This window comes from Dermochelys coriacea, chromosome 2 (genome assembly GCF_009764565.3).
Source record: "Dermochelys coriacea isolate rDerCor1 chromosome 2, rDerCor1.pri.v4, whole genome shotgun sequence".
In the NCBI taxonomy this organism is placed as follows: Eukaryota; Metazoa; Chordata; order Testudines; family Dermochelyidae; genus Dermochelys; species Dermochelys coriacea.
The window spans coordinates 248,464,065-248,486,757 of NC_050069.1; the positions used below are offsets into that span (position 1 = coordinate 248,464,065).

General features: G+C 39.2%; 1 protein-coding gene across 3 annotated transcripts in view; it reads right to left on the reverse strand.

Moving 5' to 3' along the window:
* Positions 1-22,693, reverse strand: part of WDR37 (WD repeat domain 37) — a 68,276-nt gene that overhangs the window by 6,292 nt on the left and 39,291 nt on the right. For all 3 annotated transcript variants that reach the window (XM_038391108.2, XM_043509585.1, XM_043509587.1), the window contains 4 exons: positions 19,622-19,859; positions 18,720-18,861; positions 1,885-2,019; positions 1,403-1,517 (listed from right to left, as the gene is read on the reverse strand). In XM_038391108.2, coding sequence (XP_038247036.1) covers positions 1,403-1,517; positions 1,885-2,019; positions 18,720-18,861; positions 19,622-19,859 — 630 coding nt within the window. The remainder of the gene's footprint in view (positions 1-1,402; positions 1,518-1,884; positions 2,020-18,719; positions 18,862-19,621; positions 19,860-22,693) is intronic.

Below are 22,693 nucleotides of genomic sequence, written 5' to 3' on the forward strand. Positions count from 1 at the left end.
AAAGGTGAAAGTTCTTTAGCACACAGTATCCCTTAAAACTATGCTGGGGCACTGGTAATACTGGCTTATATGAAAGAGTATCACCAACTGAATCACCAGCACCCTGGATCCTGCCTAATTACTGATCTTGCCCAGAAGTCTTAATCTACTTTTGTTTTTTTAAAAGTATTATCAAAAGTTACTTTCTGTAAGAAAAATAATAGCAGCCTGTTCAGTCACATTCCAATGGCTCTGCACTCACAAGAGATTTGGTTTTGGTTTCTGATCATTCATTCTCTTAACAAAGAAGGGCTAATACTACTGTGGAGTCATGACATTAGTGCACTGTGGGAGAAAAATAATGTCTCACAACAGCTACCCCTCAAATCAATTAACAAGCAGTCCCAAACAGAATCCTTGCCATCCCTCAAATCACAAGGCTGAAGCATCAAAAAACCAAACTGAAATACTGACACTTCAATACTCCCCTCCCTGTTCCTTATGGTTAAACTATTCTTAAAACCCTTCCTTTAAACTGTCTTGCAGTGTTTTATAGCTGTTGCATTCCAGCCCCAGAGTGGGCTGAGTTTCAGTGGCATGCAATATGATTTCTATACATCTACTTTCCAGGAATGTTGTGAGACGCAGAGTTTGTAAAATGCTTTCAGGTCCTATGGAATGCCTGAAAGATGCTATAGAACTGCAATATTAAGTAAGTTTACTCTAATTTTAAAGGGTAGTTATTGTTAGAACAAGGGACTATATAAAAGTGGCACCTAATTACTCAGATCTATTTTGCGTCTATTATGAGTCACCTAGCTGAATTTTTCAGGACCGTTTTTACTACATATTCCAGTTAACATATTCCAGCCCCCTACACAAAAGGAGAGAAAAATGTTGCGGTTTTTTTTTTTTTTTAAACCTACACATCAGCTCTATTACTAAGTCCCAAGTCCAAAATGGATACTAGCACAAGCATGGGAAAAAAGCATCACTATCAAAAACTTCAGTTTGCAGGATGGACTGAAACATTTTTTTACTTGTCAACTAAACAAATTTAATAGGCAATCACTGAGAGACCTGGAACTTCAAGATGTTATCTAGTCAGTCATTTTTCAGAGCAGATCCATGTTCTAAGATACACTTTACATTTAGACTTCAAGTGGTTTTTAAACATTCTTCACCTCATTTATAACATTTTAAAAAGTCAGAAACACTTCAGCACAGAGAAGTCAAGGTGAAACCAGCTAAATTGAAAATATACATCATACATATTTTGAGGATTCAGTAAAAAAAATTAAAATATTAATTTATCTGTTCCAAAGTTTGCAAGATTTACCCAAATTTAGAAAACTCAAAATGTTTTGAATTAAACACTAATTTTCAGTAACTGACAACATTTTCACTCCAGAAATTCAGCTACCTGTCTGTTACTGCGAGGAAGCCGTGCTAATCGCACTCCTGACATGTCAAATAATCTAACCTGACGGTTGTCATGTGGAAGGGCAATGATTCTTTGGCCAACACATACATTAATCCTGCATAGAAAAGATAAAAGTAGGTTATGTACAAAACTGAGCCTGACAAACAGGACTTGACAGTACAAGTCTGAGTTCATTGACAGTGATGTGGTTGAATATTTACTATTAAATTTAACAGTATAATGAGTGTATTACAGCAAAGATTTTTTTTTATTGGAATAAGCTTGATCATCTGTGGCACACGCACACGGATGCACAACTACCACCAGAAATTCCAGGAAAGCAAAATTATCTGCTTTATAAGAAGGCTTTTTACAAATCCAACCGAAGCTTTGTTTTCACTCTTGATCATTGAATTTTAGTTTAGGTTCAACACATTTTAATTGAAATTTTTTAGGGTTAATTCAATTGACTATTTGTTTACCTGTTCACTGCAGAGTCTGTACGGATAGTAGCAATAGGAGATCTCATATTTTTCAAGTCCCAGACTTTTACAGTACGGTCATCGCTACCCGAAACAACATTGTCACCCACTGTGAAAACAGCTGATGTCACGGTGCTAAACAATTGGGAGTAAAAAAGAGTAATAATCAAAGCTTCAGGAAGAGTTAAGGAACCTTGATTTCAAATTCTTCTGTTAACTATTCTTACGTTCTTTTAAATGTGTAATTTGCAATAGATAATTTTAAACCAAAGTGACTAAAAATTAAGGCAATCTTCAAGTGAGAGATATTAGACTTTGAATAGGTTTCAGAGTAGCAGCCGTGTTAGTCTGTATTCTCAAAAAGAAAAGGAGTACTTGTGGCACCTTAGAGACTAACAAATTTATTAGAGCATAAGCTTTCGTGAGCTACAGCTCACTTCATCGGATGCATCCGATGAAGTGAGCTGTAGCTCACGAAAGCTTATGCTCTAATAAATTTGTTAGTCTCTAAGGTGCCACAAGTACTCCTTTTCTTTTAGACTTTGAATAAACTCTCAGTGGAAATGAGGGAAGCCAGGTCACTTGGGACATAAAGCTAGACTGGACAAAGCCCTAGGGGAAAAAACAACACTGTAGAGAAAAGTGCTCCACTGGTACAGACAGACTAGAGAAACTAAGTAGTCATAAGAACTGCCATATCCGTCAGACCAATGGTCCATCTAGTCCACTATTCTGTCTTGAACAGTGGCCAGTACCAGAGCTTCAGGAGGAACATACAGAACAGGGCAATTTTGGAGTGATCTATCCCATCCTCCCCTTGCAGTTTCTGGCAGTTAGAGATTTGGGATTGCCCAGCTACAGGGTTGCATCCCTGACCCTCTTGGCTAATATCCCATTGATGGACCTACCCTCCATGAACTCATCTAGTTCTTTTTTGAAACCAGTTATGCTTTTGGCTATCACAACATCCCATGGCAATGAGTTCCACAGGTTAATTGTATGTTGTGTGGAAAAAAATTTCCTCTTGTTTGTATTAAACCTGCTGCCGGCTAGTTTCATTAGGTGACTCCTGGTTTTGTATTGTGAGACAGGGTAAAAACACTTCTCTATTAATTTTTTCCTCACCATTCATGATTCTATAGATCTTTAACATATGTCCCTGTCCACCCTTGTCTCTTTTCTAAACCCTTTCCTAATGGTTCCTAACACTGTTTGTTTCTTTGACTGGTGCTGCGAACTGAGCTGAAGTTTTCAGAGAACTGTCCACGGTGACTCCAAGACCTCTTTCTTCAGTGGTAACGGCTAATTTAGAGCCTATGTGTATATGTGTGTAGTTGAGATTATTTTCTCCAATGTGCATTACTTTGCACTCACTGTTTAATTTCATCTGACATTTTGTTGCCCAGTTTTGTAAAATATCCCTGTAATTCTTCAATCAGCTTTGGACTTCACTATCGTGAATAATTTTTATCATTTGCAAACTTTGCTAGTTCACTGTTTACTCCCCTTTCCAAATCATTTATGAATACACTGAACAGCACAGGTCCCAGTACAGAGGACCCCGCTGTTCACCTCTTTCCATCTTGAAAGCTACCTTTGTTTCCTATCTTTTTTTTAATTAGTTCCTGATCCATAAATGGACCTCTGTCTTATCCCAGGAATGCCTGCTTTTCTTAAGAGCCTTTGGTTGGGATCCTGTCGAAGGGTGGTTGAAAATCCAAGTATAGTACATTGACTGGATCACCCTTATTCACTTGCTTGTTGACACCTCAAAGAATTTTAATAGACTGGTAAGGAATGACTTCCCCTTTTACAAGAACGGTGTTGACTTTTCCCAAATAAATCATGTTTATCTATGTCTGATAATTCTGTTCTTTACTATAGTTTCTACTAACTTGCCCAATCTTCCATCTCTAATTTTAGTTATCAAATCATAACAAATCCCTCTTCATTCACTCTGGTCACGTTGGCAGAAGATAAAATACTAAACTATTCATTAAATGGAATGAATGCTACATTTAAAAGGTAAAATTAGACTATTTTAATCTCCCAGTACCCAAGCTTCTATATTTTTCCTGCCAAACTGAATTTCTGTACTGCTTTAGTCATTTGTGTTGTCCACATCAGGAAGAAAATTAAGCTCCTTTAGAGACTTCAGACGAAGTTAGAAAATGTTTTGGTTTAAAATATTTTTAGATTTTATTGTACACACACACACACACACACACGCGCACACACACACACACACACACACTTGTAATGGTATATAGACACATTTCATGGGTGCATTTCAGATACTGCTAGAAGATTTGTCAGATCATCAGCTGATACTTAGGATCTGACCCATTATACCTAAATCTGTGATATGCTAACATAAAAAAAAAAAAAAAGTATCAGCACCCGTAAGGAAGAAAAATGGTGCCAAGAAATGTAAATACAGAATGTCAAATATATTGCTGAACTCTAATGAAGGATGAAAATGTTATGATAAGTGACCATAAAGAATACTCATTTAGTTGTTAAACTTAAAACGATAGATCTCAGGGGTTTTGACCTATTTCTTCAATTTTATTTCATTAATATAAACACAAATTCTCAACTAAAAATTTGTTGGCTAGTTTCCACGTATCCAATGTACTTTCTTCCCTCTCCTAAACCATTAAAGTATGCTTCTCAGCTCGGTTTCTATGGATATGATTTAATGACCTATCCTGTAGCTGAGGTCAGGCACATCAATTTCTTGGAATTTAGTAATTTTAATTTAAGATGTCAGTTGTTCCTGTCATTTCTGTTGTACTGTGAGAATTTGATTTCATGTCTATTCAGACTACTGATTGAGATTAGCACTATCCAGGTCACAACGGACCAGTTTACGCAAGCCCTCTTAATTTAAATTGACATCAAATTAAACTCTAATTAGGTCTCAACTCCACTGTATTAATGATACAAAGTTTCTTAATGCACTATTAGAGTGCAACTAAGCTATCCAGGAAATTCACACAGCATGAATCAAAGGTGTTCACAACCCAATCTTCAGAACTCCATGCTCCCCAGCACAAAAATAGAGACATTTGTGCACCTAAATAGGACTTTGGGGCCACAAATACCGAAGGCACAATCTGGTTCCCACCAATCACAATTGCAGGATGGAGCCCTTGGACAGCAAAGTAATAGATGCCCTAGATGACTGGAATGAATACCCTTTCCTTGTAAAATTACTTCATTCTTGGGCTGGAGAATTTTATATGGTACATGTATTTTCCATACTATGCAACAGAGTTAAACAAGTAGTAAAGCTTTCCTCCGAAGTATAACCTACAAATACATGGTTTCTGTATGATGCTACACTAGCTCTTTATGCAACTAAGAAAAAGAGTACTTGTGGCACCTTAGAGACTAACAAATTTATTAGAGCATAAGCTTTCGTGAGCTACAGCTCACTTCATCGGATGCATCCGATGAAGTGAGTTGTAGCTCACGAAAGCTTATGCTCTAATAAATTTGTTAGTCTCTAAGGTGCCACAAGTACTCCTTTTCTTTTTGCGAATACAGACTAACACAGCTGCTACTATGAAACCTGTCATTATGCAACTAAGAGACTCCTCAGTAGTAAGTTTGTCATAGGGTTTCCCCAGAAGCCATCAAATTAGATTTTTCCCCCTCCACCACATTGACTGTTCCCCTCCTGGATCTCTTCAATAGAGAGGAAAAGAGGGTATGTCTACATTGCAATTAGACACATGTAGTGGGCCCATATCAGCCGACTTAGGCTTGTGAGGCTCGGGGTAAGGGGCTGTTTAACTGAGGATCCCAGAGTCCAGGCTCCAGCCCAAACCTCAACATCTACACGGCAATTAAACAGCATAGGCCAGCCACAGGTTTTTAATTGCAATGTAGACGTACCCAGAGAAGGTGCAGTTGCCACCACCTCCCTGCAGACAGACAAGCAGTAAATTATCAGTGCTTAAACTACTGTTAGATAAACAAGTTTACTAAGCACCAATTCTAAGTTTCTTTAAGGTGGAATGCATTGAATGAAACATTCAAATTGCTTGTAAATTAAATTCAGAAATGGTTGCAAATAATACCATTGGCCTAAGTGTGTGGGCCGGTGCTGTGCTATTCTCATGCAATTCAAATCATAGCTCACTTGAAACTCCCTATTATTCCAATTTGGGGCTTTTCTTGATATGAGACTGGTAAAAATCACATCAAACTGTAAGACAAAATAGGAACAACAAAAGCCAACATTTTTCAGTTACGAACTAAAACAGAACTTGAACTCAGGGGGTTTGCTGAAGCAGCCAGTTAATGTGTTAGCACCAAACGTTTGGAGACCTAGAAGTTAAAAATAAATAAATAAATAAATAATTTAAAAACTCAAGCTTTAGCTGTACTGAATACAAACCATTAATGTAAGAAAAAAAGGAAGAGATTAAATAACTTCTCCCTTCTTCTGCTTTTACTGGCCTTTAAGTGGTTCTAACCAAGTTAAAACTGTAGTTAACATCCCCTAGTTTAAATTAATAAAATGCATCAACAAAAGATCATTAGACCCTGTGTTAATGGAATGCTAAAAGACATTAGGTTTTTAATAACTCAAAAGGATGACAGGCATTGTAGGACAAAAAACTGGCAAAGAGGCAGTCGTCTTATGACACCTTAAACCGTGGGTCCCACAGGGAGTTTGGTGTACTACTACTGTTCTCCAGGAAAGCTTCAGACTCTGCCAAACCCCAGCAAAACTCATTTATCTTGTCGTAGCGAGCAGCCGAGCATATACTTCCAGCTGACAGCGTGGCACTTTCTCACCACACACCACTGCCTGATCTGGAACATTCTGCTCCCTCCGTGGGTCTCAATCAACGGAAATACTGTAATGCTAGCACTCCTCATTAGGACTAACAGCTGTCTCTCCAGTCACACAGAGACACAAAACTATTTTGCATAACAATCTGCTGAAATTTCACACACAGGAAAAAAAATGATGTTGAAAATGTTGGACCATGAAATGCCGATGCAGTATGCTTTTTGGCACCATATCAAAAAAATTAACTCTATAGTTTCCTTTATTTGCAGTACACACTATTTTAGAAAATGTTAAACATGTAACAATAATACAGTGCTTTTTGTATCGAGGAAGATGCCTGTATGGTCTTGAACACTAAATATTTTGTGAGAAGTTATGACCAGGTACTACTAGGGTTTCGTGCAGGCCAGCTAGTTGAGCTTCCTTCTGAAACTGGACTTACAAAGAAAGACAAACCAGACATTGTGATTAACTGATTTTTTGCTATTCAATAAATTACTACTCAAAAGTGTTATTTTTATACAAATGCAGTGTAGTTATAGTCAGGTCGGTCCCAGGATATTAGGGAGACAAGGTGGGTGAGGTAATCTCTTTTATTAGACAACTTTGTGCTGGTGAGAGACAAGCTTTTGAGCTTACACAGAACTCTTTCTTCAGGCCTGATTACCTTTCCTAGACCTGAAGAAGAGCTCTGAGTGGCTTGAAAGCTTGTCTCTCTCACTACACAGAAGTTTGTCCAATAAAATATATTACCGTGTTTATATAAAGTACAAGTTATAAAACTTAGAAACATGACAGTTGAAAGAAAAAAACCCCACATTTTCTCTTAGTAGAGCAATAAGATACAGAATAGTTATTTGGAACATAAAGGAGATCTCCTATAACAATTCCTCCATATACCTGATTTTAATGCAATTAAAACAAATGCTGTACACCACTATTATAGAAAATGACTATTAAAAGCACTTTGAGATTATTAATTTGATTATGCTCTCTGGACAGACATAACAATTTAAGAAAATGTCTAGTTAAAAATTCAGTGTAATGCTCCCAATAAAAACCAACATTACATATTTCATTATTTAAAAGTAGAGACAGTACAGTTAGACAAATTTAAATTCTAATTATATATCTGTATATCTCAAATTATAAATTTGAAATAATTTGCTCAGTTTACATTTTAATATTTTCCCCATTAGTTTGGTGACAATAGTATTTTCCCACTGTAAGCATTAATTATTAATTTCAAATTAGTTTAGATTATAAACCAAAATGTGTTGTATTATTACAGCAAAAGTGATAATTTTTTATTTTCCTTCATTGGAGTTATTCCAAGTCAGTTGAAATGAAATGAAACGAAATGAAATGAGAGAAATGTGTCCATTTACTGACAGGAGGAGGAAATGTATGATCTTTTCCATTCATGTGTATCTCAAATATCCGAAATCAATTTAAAATCTTATCAAATGCCAAAATGTTGGTCCACTTAAAAATATTGTCAAAACTGGTACAAATAGAGTCTTTAGCCCACCTGCTGATGCGGCGTAATGGCCAGTAACTGCCTCAACTGTCAGTTTCTTTTTATTGCAGTTGCAATGAAAAACTAAAGAAACTGTTATGCCCAACTCTACAGAGAAGGTGGGGAAGGGTGAGCACATAGGGAATATGTCAAATACTTGTAGTAATTCTTGTCAGAAAGCAGTAGGAAAACGATATTCCAGAGCATATACTGTATTAGATCCCAATATAAAGACTCAACATCTCCACAGATGACTCTAAAAAGGCCATAAAAATAGGTAAACAAGCTTGGAAATTATTTATACACAAGAGTGTGGAAAGAGTGTGCAAGAACAAATAAGTACCACAACTCACAACACTGCACTAGAGACATTCAAGACATGTTGGCCATAGTATCCAGAAATGTCAGGAAGCTATTGGGGAGACACCCTAAATTTGGCAAGAGTCAAAACCATACTGCTTAATATACAGTGTATAGATAACTTGATACTGCTGTTTTGCAATTCTCTTGGAACAGTTGTCTTAAGTTAGCATCACTGCATGTTGATTACATGCACATGCATATGTCTAATCTGTGAATGAACATCTAGTATTTAAGTTTCAGAGTAGCAGCCGTGTTAGTCTGTATTCGCAAAAAGAAAAGCAGTACTTGTGGCACCTTAGAGACTAACAAATTTATTAGAGCATAAGCTTTCGTGAGCTACAGCTCACTTCATCGGATGCATTTGGTGGAAAAAACAGAGGAGAGATTTATATACACACACAGAGAACAAGAAACAATGGGTTTATCATACACACTGTAAGGAGAGTGATCACTTAAGATAAGCCATAGCTCTCCTTACAGTGTGTATGATAAACCCATTGTTTCTTGTTCTCTGTGTGTCTATATAAATCTCTCCTCTGTTTTTTCCACCAAATGCATCCGATGAAGTGAGCTGTAGCTCACGAAAGCTTATGCTCTAATAAATTTGTTAGTCTCTAAGGTGCCACAAGTACTGCTTTTCTTATCTAGTATTTAGATGTACAAGTTTAGGACACCACAAGTATACATGGAAAATCTGACTAGAAGATTCAAGGTACAGGGCTAAGAACTTATTTTCAGTGCTCAAAAGTGTGCCAGACACTTTACAGTACAGACAAAAATACATGGTTCCTGTTCAGAATAGTTAATCCATTTACAGATGAATTGCGAAGCAGGGTAACAAAAACAAAATGAAGGAGGAAAGACGAAGGGTTACAATTATAGGATCATACAGGTATTAATTAGCGGTTTGAACACATCATGAAGCTAAACATTTTAAGAAAAAAAAAGTAACATATGTGAACACTCGACCAATTTCTTATCGATATTGCAATAACAGAGAGGGTCTTAATGAGGTTATATGAGAAAGTAGTCTGGAAAAACCAGTCTTAGAGGGCATTCCATGCACAGGGACAGTAAGTAACTACACAGTCATAGACAAAGAAGAAAGCCTCAATGCTAGCATCACTAGCAGAGTGAAGGAGGGGGAATAACCTTGAGAAGTAGACATGCTCTAACCAGTTGTATTGGTGTCAACTTAAATCCAACTTTGCAATGTTTCATTTGTGTGTAGACCTTGTCCAGGTCCTCTGCACAGAGGTGAACTTCATTCAAAAGCACATAACCAGCAGATATTTCCAGCAAGGTTAGGAATTACATCTTAGAAATGCTCATTTGGAAATTTTCATTGATCAAATACTGGCTGAAGTCCCCAATCCGGGATGGGTGATATTGGACTTTTGACAGGTTTCAGAGTAGCAGCCGTGTTAATCTGTATTCACAAAAAGAAAAGGAGTACTTGTGGCACCTTAGAGACTAACAAATTTATTTGAGTATAAGCTTTCTTGAGCTACAGCTCACTTCATCGGATGGACTTTTGGTATCAGAAAGTAGCTGGAAAAATACAAAACACTTTGTAGGTAGCATGGATTAGACAATTTTTGCAAGAAGGGAATGGATTTTTCCATCATTTGATATTCCAGATAGAACTGTACTCACATGAGCTTGGTGGGAAAAAATTGTGGGCTTTCCTGGATGCTGATTCAGTAACCCTCAAAAATACTTAGCACCCACAAGTGTCCAAAGATTAGGGCCAATGATGGTAGAAGGTTGCTTATCCTCCAGGTCAGAAACTGATTGCTTACCTGTTCTACAGCCTTTCAAAAACAAAAGGTTGGTACTGCTTGGGAGCATGGGGCTGGAACCAACAAGGGTTATTTGCAAGGTGTTCTGGACACCCCTGAATTCCTACTACTGCACTTTTAAAGGCAAGGGCTGGATGATTGCACCCAGTTGACAAAGTGTGGCTTTATTAACATGTGTTCCACTCTTTCAAACCCCAGAAGCACATCCTCTACAAGAAAAGAGGAGATTCCCTAGTTTCTGCTGAAATTTTTGAGACATCCCCAAAACCTGTAGCCAACGCACGCCTAAAAGCATAACTCCAAGACAGCAACTCTCATTTTTGTAATACAAGCATCAGAAGCTGCCCTCAATAAGGGTTTTTAAGGAAATGAAATTTCAAGGCTCTCTTTCACAGAAAGAAAGACTCCCAGAGTTTCACAATTTCTCTTTCCCATAAAGCTTGGTATTTTTTGCCTAGAACCACTACAGAGAATTAGTATACTGTCAATCAGGAGGGAGGGTCACAATTTTCTGACAGTTCCAAACTTTCACAATTCTCTTCCTCATGAATGTTCCTCAGTTCCAGTGTGAATTTATTAGCTAATCTCTCCTGAAGAGCTAACGATCCTGTAATGATACTTTGGGAATCGGAGATAGGAACGGAGTATAGACAGCTACATAATATTGCAGCTGGAGTGTGAAAATAGGTAAGCTGGTAATGGGAATTACATGATTTCAAAGGTCTAACCTCTGACTGTAAAACAACCGAAGAGGACAGATAGCATTTCTCTACATGCACTGTTTTTGAGGTGGCTATACTGAATGATGGAATAATTGGTAGGAGCAGGTTGGAAGAACTGTCACTGATACGAGGAGTTCACATGTACTTTGAAGGATCAAGTATGCCTCATTTCTGGAGTTTGCATCAGCAGCTGCACACGGAGGTAGTCTTGTTATGGGGACTGTCAGCAGTCTGGTGGCACACACGACTTTTGTCTCTGGTACGTAGTGAGGGGTAAGCGGAGGCAATGTTTCTGCAGGAATCCTCAGGTCAAGGGTAAAGGCACGGTTTGTGTGGAGTAGGCAGGTTCAGTGAGAGTCTGACAGCTCATGTTGACTATGCGTAACCTAACCCCAAGTTTTGCCTTAGAACTAAAGTGTTAGACTTTGTCCAAGTGCTCATGTATTCCATTCCCTGAGCAGTCCATAGCATGTGTGTTATTGGAATGTTGGGGCATCACTCGAAGAGGGCAGAGTAAGGTTATGTTGTAGAGTAGCATGTGCCTTAACTCTATTTCCTGATTTTCAGAAGTACGAGCATATCTGAATGAGACCTGTGACGGCTTGACATACTACTGAGCAACCTTAACTCTGTTGTAAAGTTCTTTGGCATTTAATTCCCTTTGTTTAAAAAAAGAATTATTTTTTTTCTCAACAGACCCATGGATCACAGCCCAGCTCTCCTTGTCCACCACTTCTGGCTCCATAGCAATGATTATCCAGGTAACTGAATGCCATTGGCTGTACGTTATTCCCTTCACTGTTCCTGCATTGTTTCCTGTCTCTCCACTTGTCCCAAACAGCCTAGTCCTCCCTTCTCAATCCTCCTCGTCATGCAGAGACTGGTGTTGGCATGAAACTTGCAGGCTGAAGTGCTAGAGTGAGGAGGCAGGTACAGTGCAGGGACAAGCACAGAGTCAGTGGGGACATGTTTTGAAAGAGGACAGACTTTTCATGGCATGAGTGCAGTGGGGAGTTATGAAGGGTAGTGCTGAAGCTGCCAACATCCCCCACTGAACAGGTCTACTCCCTCCATTCCACCCCACTCTTCCCTGCACAGTTCCAGCACCTCCAACATTCTTCTTCTCTCCATTTCCCCTTCCAAATGCTTAGGCAGTGCTCCAATTCCAATGCTACCTCCATCATACCTCCACAATTTGAGTAACCATGTGGATTTTAGAGCACTCCGCAGCTCTCATTCAAAGCTTCTGACTCGATACCAAACTATATTTTAATTAAGAAAAAGACAGTTACCTTTTCTGTAACTGGTGTTCTTCAAGATGTGTTGCTCAGGTCCATTTCATATTAGGTGTGTGCGCTCGCCACATGCACTGGTGCCAGAAGTTTTTCCCTCAGCAGTGTCCATAAGGGACCGGTTCTGGTGCCCTCTGGAGTGGTGCCCGCATGGTGGGGTATAAGGGCGCTGCCGGCTCCCCGCACCCTCAGTTCCTTCTTGCAGAAAACTCCAACAGTAGGGAAGGAAAGCAGTCATGGAATGGAAATGAGCAACACATCTTGAAGAACACCAGTTATGGGAAAAGGTAACTGTCTTTGAGTGCTTAATCTGTCCATTCCATATGAGGTGACTCCCAAGCAGTACCCCTGGAAGTGGGTAGGAGGTCACGGATGAGAAGATTGCAACACAACTCTGCCGAACCCAGAGTCATCCCTGGCCTGCTAAGTGATAGCATAATGAGTAGTAAACATGTGGACAGAGGACCACGTTGTGGCTTGAAGGGCTTCGGGCGTCACTATCTGGAGTCACAAGCAAAGCATGGGATGGGCTGCACCACTTGACTTGAGCTGGGGCCCAACTTCCCGAGTGGGATGTTGAGCTGCCCGACACAGGTCTTGGCTCTCCCCATGCCCTTTCCGTTCCCTTGCGGGAGGTAGGAGATCTTCTCCTCAGTGTCTTCTTGAGCTGAGCCATGGAGGAAGACTGGTGCTGGCTCGTGGACGGCACCGGGGGAGCACTGCGCAGTTTCTGCACCACTGTGTTTGGTGCAGAGTTGGACCACTGCTCCGGTGCCAGAGTGAGTGATAACTCCATTAGGAGTGATCTTAGATGGATATCGCACTTCTTCTTTGTCCTAGGTTTGAAGGTCTTGCAGATACGGCACTTGTCACTTATGTACACTTCATCTAAACACCTTAGGCAGCTGGTATGTGGATCGCTGACAGGAAGAGGCAGTTTGCAGCGAGCACAGGGCTTAAAGCCTGAGGACTGGGGCATGCTGCAACCCCTGGATGAGTCCTGTCCCAGACTAATGAAGAGTTCAAGAACTACTACTAAGTTCAAGAACTAACTACTAAGGGTAACTAAAACTACTAACTATATATAATTATTTTACAGGATTTCAAAGTTCGCAAGAGCAGAGAATGAAACTTCGCTAGCTAAAGCAGTGGACGTACTAGCACCGTCACTTGCGGCAAGAAGGAACTGAGGGTGGGGGAAGCCGGCGGCACCCCTTATACTGCACAGTGTAGGTGCCACTCCAGAGGGCGCCAGAGCCGGTCCCCTATGGATACTGCTGAAGGTAAAACTTCCAGCATCAGTGCATGTGGTGAGCACACACACCTAATATAGAATGGACATGAGCAAGCACTTGAAGAACGAGAACATACAAAATCAACATGGCACATATTAAATGGATTAAAAACTGGTTAACTGCAAATAGGGAATAATCAAGTGGTTTATTTCTAACAAGGTCCTCAATGATTGGTTCTTGGCCCTATGCTTTTTAATATTTTTATCCATGACCTGGAAGAAAACAGTATCACTAATAAATTACACAGATGATAAAAATACTGGGGACATGGGAAGTAAACAAGAGGACAGGTCACTCATACAGAGCAATCTGGATTGCCTAGTAAGCTGGCTGCAAGCAAACAATATGCATTTTGAATGTAAAGTATGTAGGCCATACTTACAGGATGGGACTCCTATCCTGGGAAGCAGGGACTCTGAAAAGGACTTGGGGGATGATAGTGAATAATCAGCTGAACATAAGATCCTAGGAGTATAAACTGGGGAAAAAAGAGGAGAAGTAGTAGAGAGGTTATTTTACCTCTGTGTTTGGCACTGATGCAACCACTGTTGAAATACTGTGTTCAGTACTGTTGTCCACAATTCAAGAAGGAAATTGAAGAATTGAAGGAGAGGGTTTTGAAAAGAGCCATTAGACAGATTTAAGGACTAGAAAAAATGCCTTATAGTGAAAGACTCTAAAAGCTCAATCTGTTTAGTTTAATAAAGAGACGGTTAAGAGATGACTTGATCAGTCTGTAACTAACTACATAGAGAACAGAAATTTGATAGTAAAGGGCTATTCAATCTAGCAGACAAAATACAATAGTTGGAAGCTGAAGCTAGACAAATTCAGACTCAGAAATAAAGTGCACATTTTTAAACTGTGAAGGTACAACTCACCAAAACTCATTGGAACAACTCACCAAAAACATGCATTCTTTGGAAGTAAGACTAGCATTTTATCATGTGCCTAGGACATCAAGTCTGGAAGTCTGATTTAGTTACTTTTGAGAATCGCACCTACTGATTTCTCTTAATTACGTCTGGTATACATGGATCAAACATGAATGGTAGTCTAATTTTTCATTATGTTACCTTTTTAAGACACACAGCAAAAATTCAAGAAGTATTTTTAATGTAGAGTGCTTTTATAAAAATGTAACATGTTCTAGAATTAGCTTAGAACATGTGCAGCATTATAATAATTCAATATTCAACTTGAAAGACTTAGAGGATAGCTCTCAGAAAACATGCTATCTGCAATTTATGATTTTAAAGATGCTCGAACAAAAATCAGGTGACATTACAGTTTGAACACAGATTTTAAAGACTGTTTTCCTTCAATGTGGACAGAGACACTGTACTTTTAAGCCATGTTATATTTTGAGTTTTAATATAGTGCTGAGAAAAAGCTTAGTTTATCATATCATCTAGTTCAGATTCCCTCCCTCATGCATCTTTCCAATTTTTTTAAACAAGCAGCTGTTTGATGCATAAACCTATCTAAAACAGAGAAACTGTACTGTCAGCCCTAAGTGGCTAAAGCAATGGATGCTTGAGGAGAATTTCATTCTGGTTTGTTTTCTCTTTTCCTAAATTTGGGACTCTTCTGGAGGCTGAGTGCCCAAGTGTTGTCATGGAATATTTTCAGCATTTAATAAAGGGTTATGGTGCCATCTGTTGGAAGATGATCTGAAAGCAGTTTGAACAATATATTGCAAATATTTAACTGTAGGGCTCTGTGATGAACGCTCTACATGGCACAGGTAAGAAGAGTATTCAGAATTCCTCTGAATTATAATCCTACTGAAATTCACATTTAGTCTCACATTACTTACTATCTCCTACTGATTAAGATTACAAAGCAGATGCTAGGCCCCACTTGAACAGGAAGTGCAAAGTTTTACTCCCACTTTAGAGATAAAAGTGACTGAAAAATCATTTCTTCTGATGGGGGAAGAAAAATGTACTTCTGATCCATGTACCAACAGGATCCAACAGTGGTTTTGAATCTCAACCAGAACAAGTGGGAATAACAATCTGTGACTTCAGGGGGAAAAACCACAAAAGTGGCAAGTTAAATCATGTACGTGAATACTATCTATCCTCACAATCTACATCACCCACACTACTTTTATATATTTATACACATATACAGTCAATTTTTAAAAAGTACTTGTATATTCCCTTGGATCTTTTAGATAAAAACAGGTTACATATTCCCAAGTTGATCAACCTATAAACTGCATGATAATTCTTGAAGATGTCATGTGAATAGTATCTTAGAAAAAAAATTTCTGGAATACAAGTAGGAAAAAGGAGATTGCTCCAGTCACCCACCCATAAACTGACACTTAAAAAATTGTTAAGCAACAATGCCAGAACTAATAAATTTGTTAGTCTCTAAGGTGCCACAAGTACTGCTTTCCTTTTTGCGAATACAGACTAACACGAATGCCAGAACTGCAAGCTTTTATGATTCTACTTCTGTCTTCAACCAGCTTACAAAACCGGTGCTGACTAGGAACCACCAATGACTAGGTCAAACAACAAAAAACTACCCACTCCCAGAATTTAAAGTGACACTCTCTCAAGAGAGCCTGTAGTTGTTCAGTGGAACAAGCTACACACAGGAAACTGCTGGGGATGAAGAAGTAGTTTGGCCTAGAAGGAGTACTAAGACTTTAGGTAAGATAGACATGCAAGCAGACTGTTTGAAAACCCTTTTTCTCTAAAAGATTTGTTCCTACCGCTAAACAAACAGTACTTCTGATGTAAGAAAACTTATGGTCACTATATACCACTGGTCAAGACTCCCAAAGGGAAGAATCACAGGTGCCTAACTCAGACCTCTGGCTGATAACAGTGGATACACAAGTACTCTAAGCCATGACATGGGCTACGAGTGGGAGAACTGCAAAATTCCAATCCTGGATAGGTAAAGACACAAGAGACCCAACACCTGATGGGCTGCACTCAGAGATCCCAAGGGGGACAGAGGCAGCTAGCCTTGTCACCATGACAAATGCACTATTCCTTTTAATGTGTGAGCCTAATAAAATTCTCAGTGCCACAATGGGGTAATTTACACCTCCATCAATTCCTTCTGTTATACCTCATTCCAGTAGGCAAAAGAGCTGCTCTCACACTACATAATGGGAGCAGAGCATACCCAGCTATGCTAGAACATTGTGGGACTTATGTGCAGCACATAAAAACAGACAAACGGACCAGAAGTATGTCATCTATGAACTACGGCGCCTTCCTCTTACAAGCAAGCTTAGGATCTCTCTCAGGTATAATATCCTGCTTGCAGCAAAGCATCATCTCTTCCACAAAGTAAGAATTCTAAGCATCTCTAGGATCTAAGGCTGTAAACGCATTCTTCTGACATAAAGGTACCAAAAATAAAGTAGATAAACATATAATTGATATACAGTAAAGTAAGAATTTTTTAAGTTAACTATTGGCAGGAGAGAAAGTGCTATATCAAATCAGTCAGATAATGCTGACCAAACTCTGATGCAGGACTCTAAAGGTGACAAACATGCAAAAGAATGACACACAAAAAAGGGAAGACAAATGGAGACAGGAGTGATGGTTGAAAGCTGAAGAAAGTGTGACCAAAAAATGGTCAAAATTTGTCTCTAGTGTTAAAAACATAGCCCCCACCACAATCTGCAATAGTTCAGATGGTAATTTTTCATCTTCAGTCTTCGATCCTTTTCAGCTTTTCCAGCCTCTCAAGATCCATGCGATTTGACATCATTGAGTATATAGTGACGGATCTCGTACACCAGTAAAGCATTAATTTTCAAATCACACTTCTTCCCTCTGTGCTCTGTATGTATAACCTGTGAGTATTAAAGCACAGGGGGAAGGAGTATGAGCAGCACAAAACCTAATTCCTCTTATGTATAGGCCACAATTAACAAGTCCACAAACCAATTCAAGCCCTCAAGCCATGGTTCAGTCTACTCTACTGTAAGAAAAAAACAGATCAGTAAATGGCTAATTGTGATACACTGGCACCCATCATAGTTTGGAAGTCATACACTTGAGATAGTGTATCTGAGTTTGGAACAAGGAGGTGGACACTTACAAAAAACTATTGATATAGCAAATTTCAAATTATTATTAAGCAACATGGAAATATCTAAATGAGAATAAAAAGAAACTCCCATTTAAGTCAGTGCTCACCTTTTGGGAACCCCTGCCCCCACACATACATCCTCTGATAGTCAAGCTTTGCTTTCAAACTTCACAAACAGCAAGGGCTTTTAAATCTATACCACTTTCTAATTTGGTTAAGATATTTAGGATGTTTGCCTTCTGCTTTCCTCACCTCCCTCATTTTTGTTTTACTTAAAATAAGAGTATGCTTTGCCACCATATTCAGAGATTCATACAGCGACTTCCGTTATCTTCAGTAGAAGCCAGCAGATAAGCATCAAATCCCATAACTCATCACAAAAGTTTTAAACACATCAGTCATTTTTGATAGGTGAAACAGTGTCTGAAATATTTGCATGCGTCTAATTTGTAAGTATAAGTTGTGAAGTTAAAAATTACTGCAAAATGAAAAAGAGTACAGAAACTTAAAATGTTGCCTTTAATTTGTTTTCTTGGCTCTGTACAAGTCACCTTTATTTCACAATTAAGACTACAACAAATAAGGGGGGGGGAATTTCTCTTAATATTTTACAGCAGCGTTCCTAAACTACACACAACACTGCTTAAACAAGAATTTACAGTAAATTTAAATGTAAAGAGCATGAACTACTTATTAAAGATGCCTAATTAAAAAGAGACCTATTGTGTAAGCAACAACACAGCAAGTGCAATTATTGCTTTTTTAGCATTTAATGCCACAGTATTATATTTGCAGGAGAGTATTAAAGGGTTTCTGTGAAAGGCAAAGTTTCCTAAACTAACACAGAGATGGTCTTAATATCATAAAAACTACAGGAATCTTTTGGTACAGTTTATCAACTCAATAACATTCATCCATTCTAAATACGTAAAAAACCTGTGAAACAACTGTCACTTACTCTGTGTGGCCCTGAAAGACATTCACAGAATGGATAGAAGGATCTCTGAAATCCCACAGACGGAAGGTTGTATCACGTGATGATGTCACCACAAGACGTTGAGTGGGATGTGTACAACAATGGGTTAGCTCTTGGTCATGCCCTACAACCACAGATGAGAACATTTAAGGTAACGAAAACACAAGACTTTTCATTTCCACAAACATTTGGAATGAAATGCTGATCAGACACAATTTTTGTAAAAAAAAAGTAATTGCTCTGGTAACAGTAATTAGTAATATTACTGCTGTTGCAGACATTTAGAGCTGTATTTGAAAGTTACAATTTAATGACTAGTCATTTAATCTGACCATTAAGTAGCAATATATTACTGCTACCTAAAGTAGCAGAAGAATGAAAAACAAAACTTAAGAAGTACTAAGAAAAACTGCAGCACTAAGTTTCAAAAACAATTGCTCAGTTTTATAGGTTATATCAGATGCTCAAAGAAGAATTACACGTTCATGGCATTCAAGGAATTAATATCATACATAAATAGTGATAGGTTTCAGAGTAGCAGCCGTGTTAGTCTGTATTCGCAAAAAGAAAAGGAGTACCCGTGGCACCTTAGAGACTAACAAATTTATTAGAGCATAAGCTTTCGTGAGCTGCATCCGATGAAGTGAGCTGTAGCTCACGAAAGCTTATGCTCTAATAAATTTGTTAGTCTCTAAGGTGCCACGGGTACTCCTTTTCTTTTTTTATAAATAGTGATGTAATATTTATGCTTATGTTTTTTAAGTCCCTGCCTGCCCCAAAAAGACACATTACTCATCCAGAAGATTTTGATGTCTGGAAGGAGTGATCATTACCAAGAAACAAACCAGCAACCTTAAAAAGCTTTCATATAAGCAAAGAGATACCTGTCAGTGAATGGACAAGTTCAGATGTCTCCACATCATACAGATTTGCTGTCCTATCCCAGGAAGCTGTTATAGCTTGCTTCCCTCCAACCAACCAGTCAGCTGCTATGACTACTCCTTGATGGCTTTTCAGGGAGGTTAACGGAGCTCGGATAGTGGGACAGTCACTGGAACCATCTGCATCTCCATCAGGTTCATCTTTATCTGAAAACTCAATTTCATCTTCCCCAGACATTTGCTGTTAATCACAAGAGTATAAATATGAACATTTTTTCTATTTATCAATGGAAAGTTGTACTCCAAAAAGCCACTCGCTTGACATAGCAATACCAGCAAAAACAAAAACAAAACAAAAAAAACCCTATACTCAGACAGCTATACATGGGGGAGATGGTTTAACCGTATTCCTTTTGCTGGCATAAGCTGCATCTCCACTAAGGGGCTCTGCTGATATAACTATACCAGTATAGCTGTTCCAGAAAAGCCTTTGTAGGGTAAGCTACCCCTTCGTAATGCACTATATTTCACTAGAACTTATGTATCTCTCAGATGACACTGAGCTATATATCATGATTAAGCACTAAATAATTAGGGTAAATAGCATTTACAGTATTATTGAGGGATGTAGGGGGAAGCAGAGGAGTTGAAGGCAAGTATATGTAGAGTCACAGAGAGATGTAAGGGGCAAAATCAGGAGAGGGGAGGATGTGGAAGCAGAGAGGGGTCTAGGAGGAGGCATCAGGTCACAGTCCCCATAGACCTTGCCCCTCCCCATTTCTTACTCCACATGGCCTCTCTGCAGATGGTGTTTAGGATCCCGGTGCCTCCCCGACATGAGCAACTGCTCCACTTCCCATCCCACAGCAGCTCCTGTGCCTTGTCCCAGCTACAACTCAGAGCCCCACTGTATCCACTAGCACCAGGCACTGCTGAGCCTCCTTTCCTGGGGGTCGGGGGGTTGCAGGAGGAAGGCAAGGGCCAAGCACTTCCTCCAGAGCTTGCTGGGCTCCCGATATGTCCGGTGGCTATATCCCCAGGGCCACTTTGACGTGGACTGCACATGGTAGTGGTACCTCCTCCTCAACTGAAGTTTCTCCCCAGAGGGCTGAGCTTTGGGGGTTACCTCGCTCCCCATCTTCCCTACGAGTTGCTGCATCCCCTGGACTCCAAAGCAACCCAAGCAGCTTCCTCGGGACCAAGTCCAAGCCTCTCTCATTTTACTTTCACTTTTGCTGACAAATCCCACTGCGTAATGGGTGCTATCGAGTCCTGTTCCAAGGCCAAAGCATATTCCCAGGCAGCCCCCCAATAGAGACACCCCAGCATCTTCCTGCCGAGATTCCAACACCCCCAAGTTCTGGGAAATCAGAGAGATTCAGAATCCTGAGCCTTATAATGAGCTGAGATCAAACACCAGATCCAGACACTCTTTTCCCCTCACACCCCACTCCTCCTCCACATGCTGGGTGAGTCAAATGTCATTCTATGAATTTTGGAACTTCCCCTGTTCTCAACCCCAATCATATCAGGATTTGGTCCCCCATGCAGAAAAGGCTGTGGATGCAGGGAAGACAGGAAGACAGGGAAGAGTAAGCGAAATCATCCAAGTTTAGTGTCAACCCATGACATACACACCAAGAGATTAATTTAATGTGCGACACATAGTATGCAACAAGGTATGAGATTGATGTTTTACAGAGACCCACAAGACATGGGATCAATGCATGGATGGTGCACACATACCAGTTAGATGTAAATAACGTGTACACCTTTTAAGTGAAAGTAATGAACTATTGAAACAATTTACAAAGATGCAGGTGGATTCTCCTTCACTGACAATTTTTAAATTAAGATTGGATGTTTTGGAGATCTACTCTAGGAACTGTTTTGGGGAAATTTAAGGGCCTTTGTTATATAGGACATCAGACTAGACGATCACAGTGGTCCCTTCTGGCCTTGGAATCTATGAATCTATTACCCCTTTAACTCTTCAACAGGGTTATACCAACATAGCTATGGCCCTGTAGCTTTCCAGTATAGCCTTCACAGTGTAGACATCCTCTTCATTTTTTCATTTGCAAAATAAAAACATTACTTTCCTACCAGATTTGGATGCTAGGAGGAGCATTTATATAGATCTTTGATAATGGAAAGTGCCAAAACAAGTAAACCACCATATATAATTAAAATTTTCAACCTGAGTTTGGTAAAAATTTTCCTCTTTCTTTGCCACTAGCTAAACTGACTGGGGAAAGGGGCTCTCTCTCTCTCTGAAAATCTAAAATATATCCTTGCTAACTTGAAAGGGAATTTATATTTGCCATGACAAATCAGTGAGAAATTATCTGAAATGGCTGGCATTCAGACAGCTAAAAATGGAAGGTTACAATAGAAATACTGACAGTATTAACTGCATATCCACTCATTGCTTGACTAAGTTGCATATTAGCTCACTATTCTGTTTTGCCCCTAATTTATGGAACTATGGTATAGGATTCTTTGCACGGAAATCCACTAGCAAAATATCCAGTTTAAACATACTTTTACGCAGCTTTATTTTTTAGGTAGAAGTATTTGGTTTGATAACAAGTTAGAGGGACTGATAAAAGGTTATGTGGTTAACAAAAATCAACAGAACAATAACAATTTAGGCCCCAAATTTCAGTTATTAAAAAAGGATTTAAACACCTCTAGAAGTGTTTCCACTGAATTTTTAAACATGTCGAAGACACCGTTGGAATGAAACATTTCTTTACAGTGTTTGTAACCAAAACGCTACAGCACAAGTGCATGAGAATCAAAGTTAAAACAGACTAGTCTCTCACATCTGAAACCCTACTGTGCCATTATCACACTAATAATTCCTACGTACCCTAGCCTCCAAGGACAGACTGGACATTAACCTGTAAACCATCTAACTTACCCTACGCATAGGTCACAGATGTCAGAGTGGGCCTGAAATCCAGATACACTAGTACCATAAACCAGAAAGGTGGGTGAAGATACCTCATACAATAGAAGACCATACCTTTAAGTTATACATGCAACAAAAAACTAGGGTTCCTTGTGTGG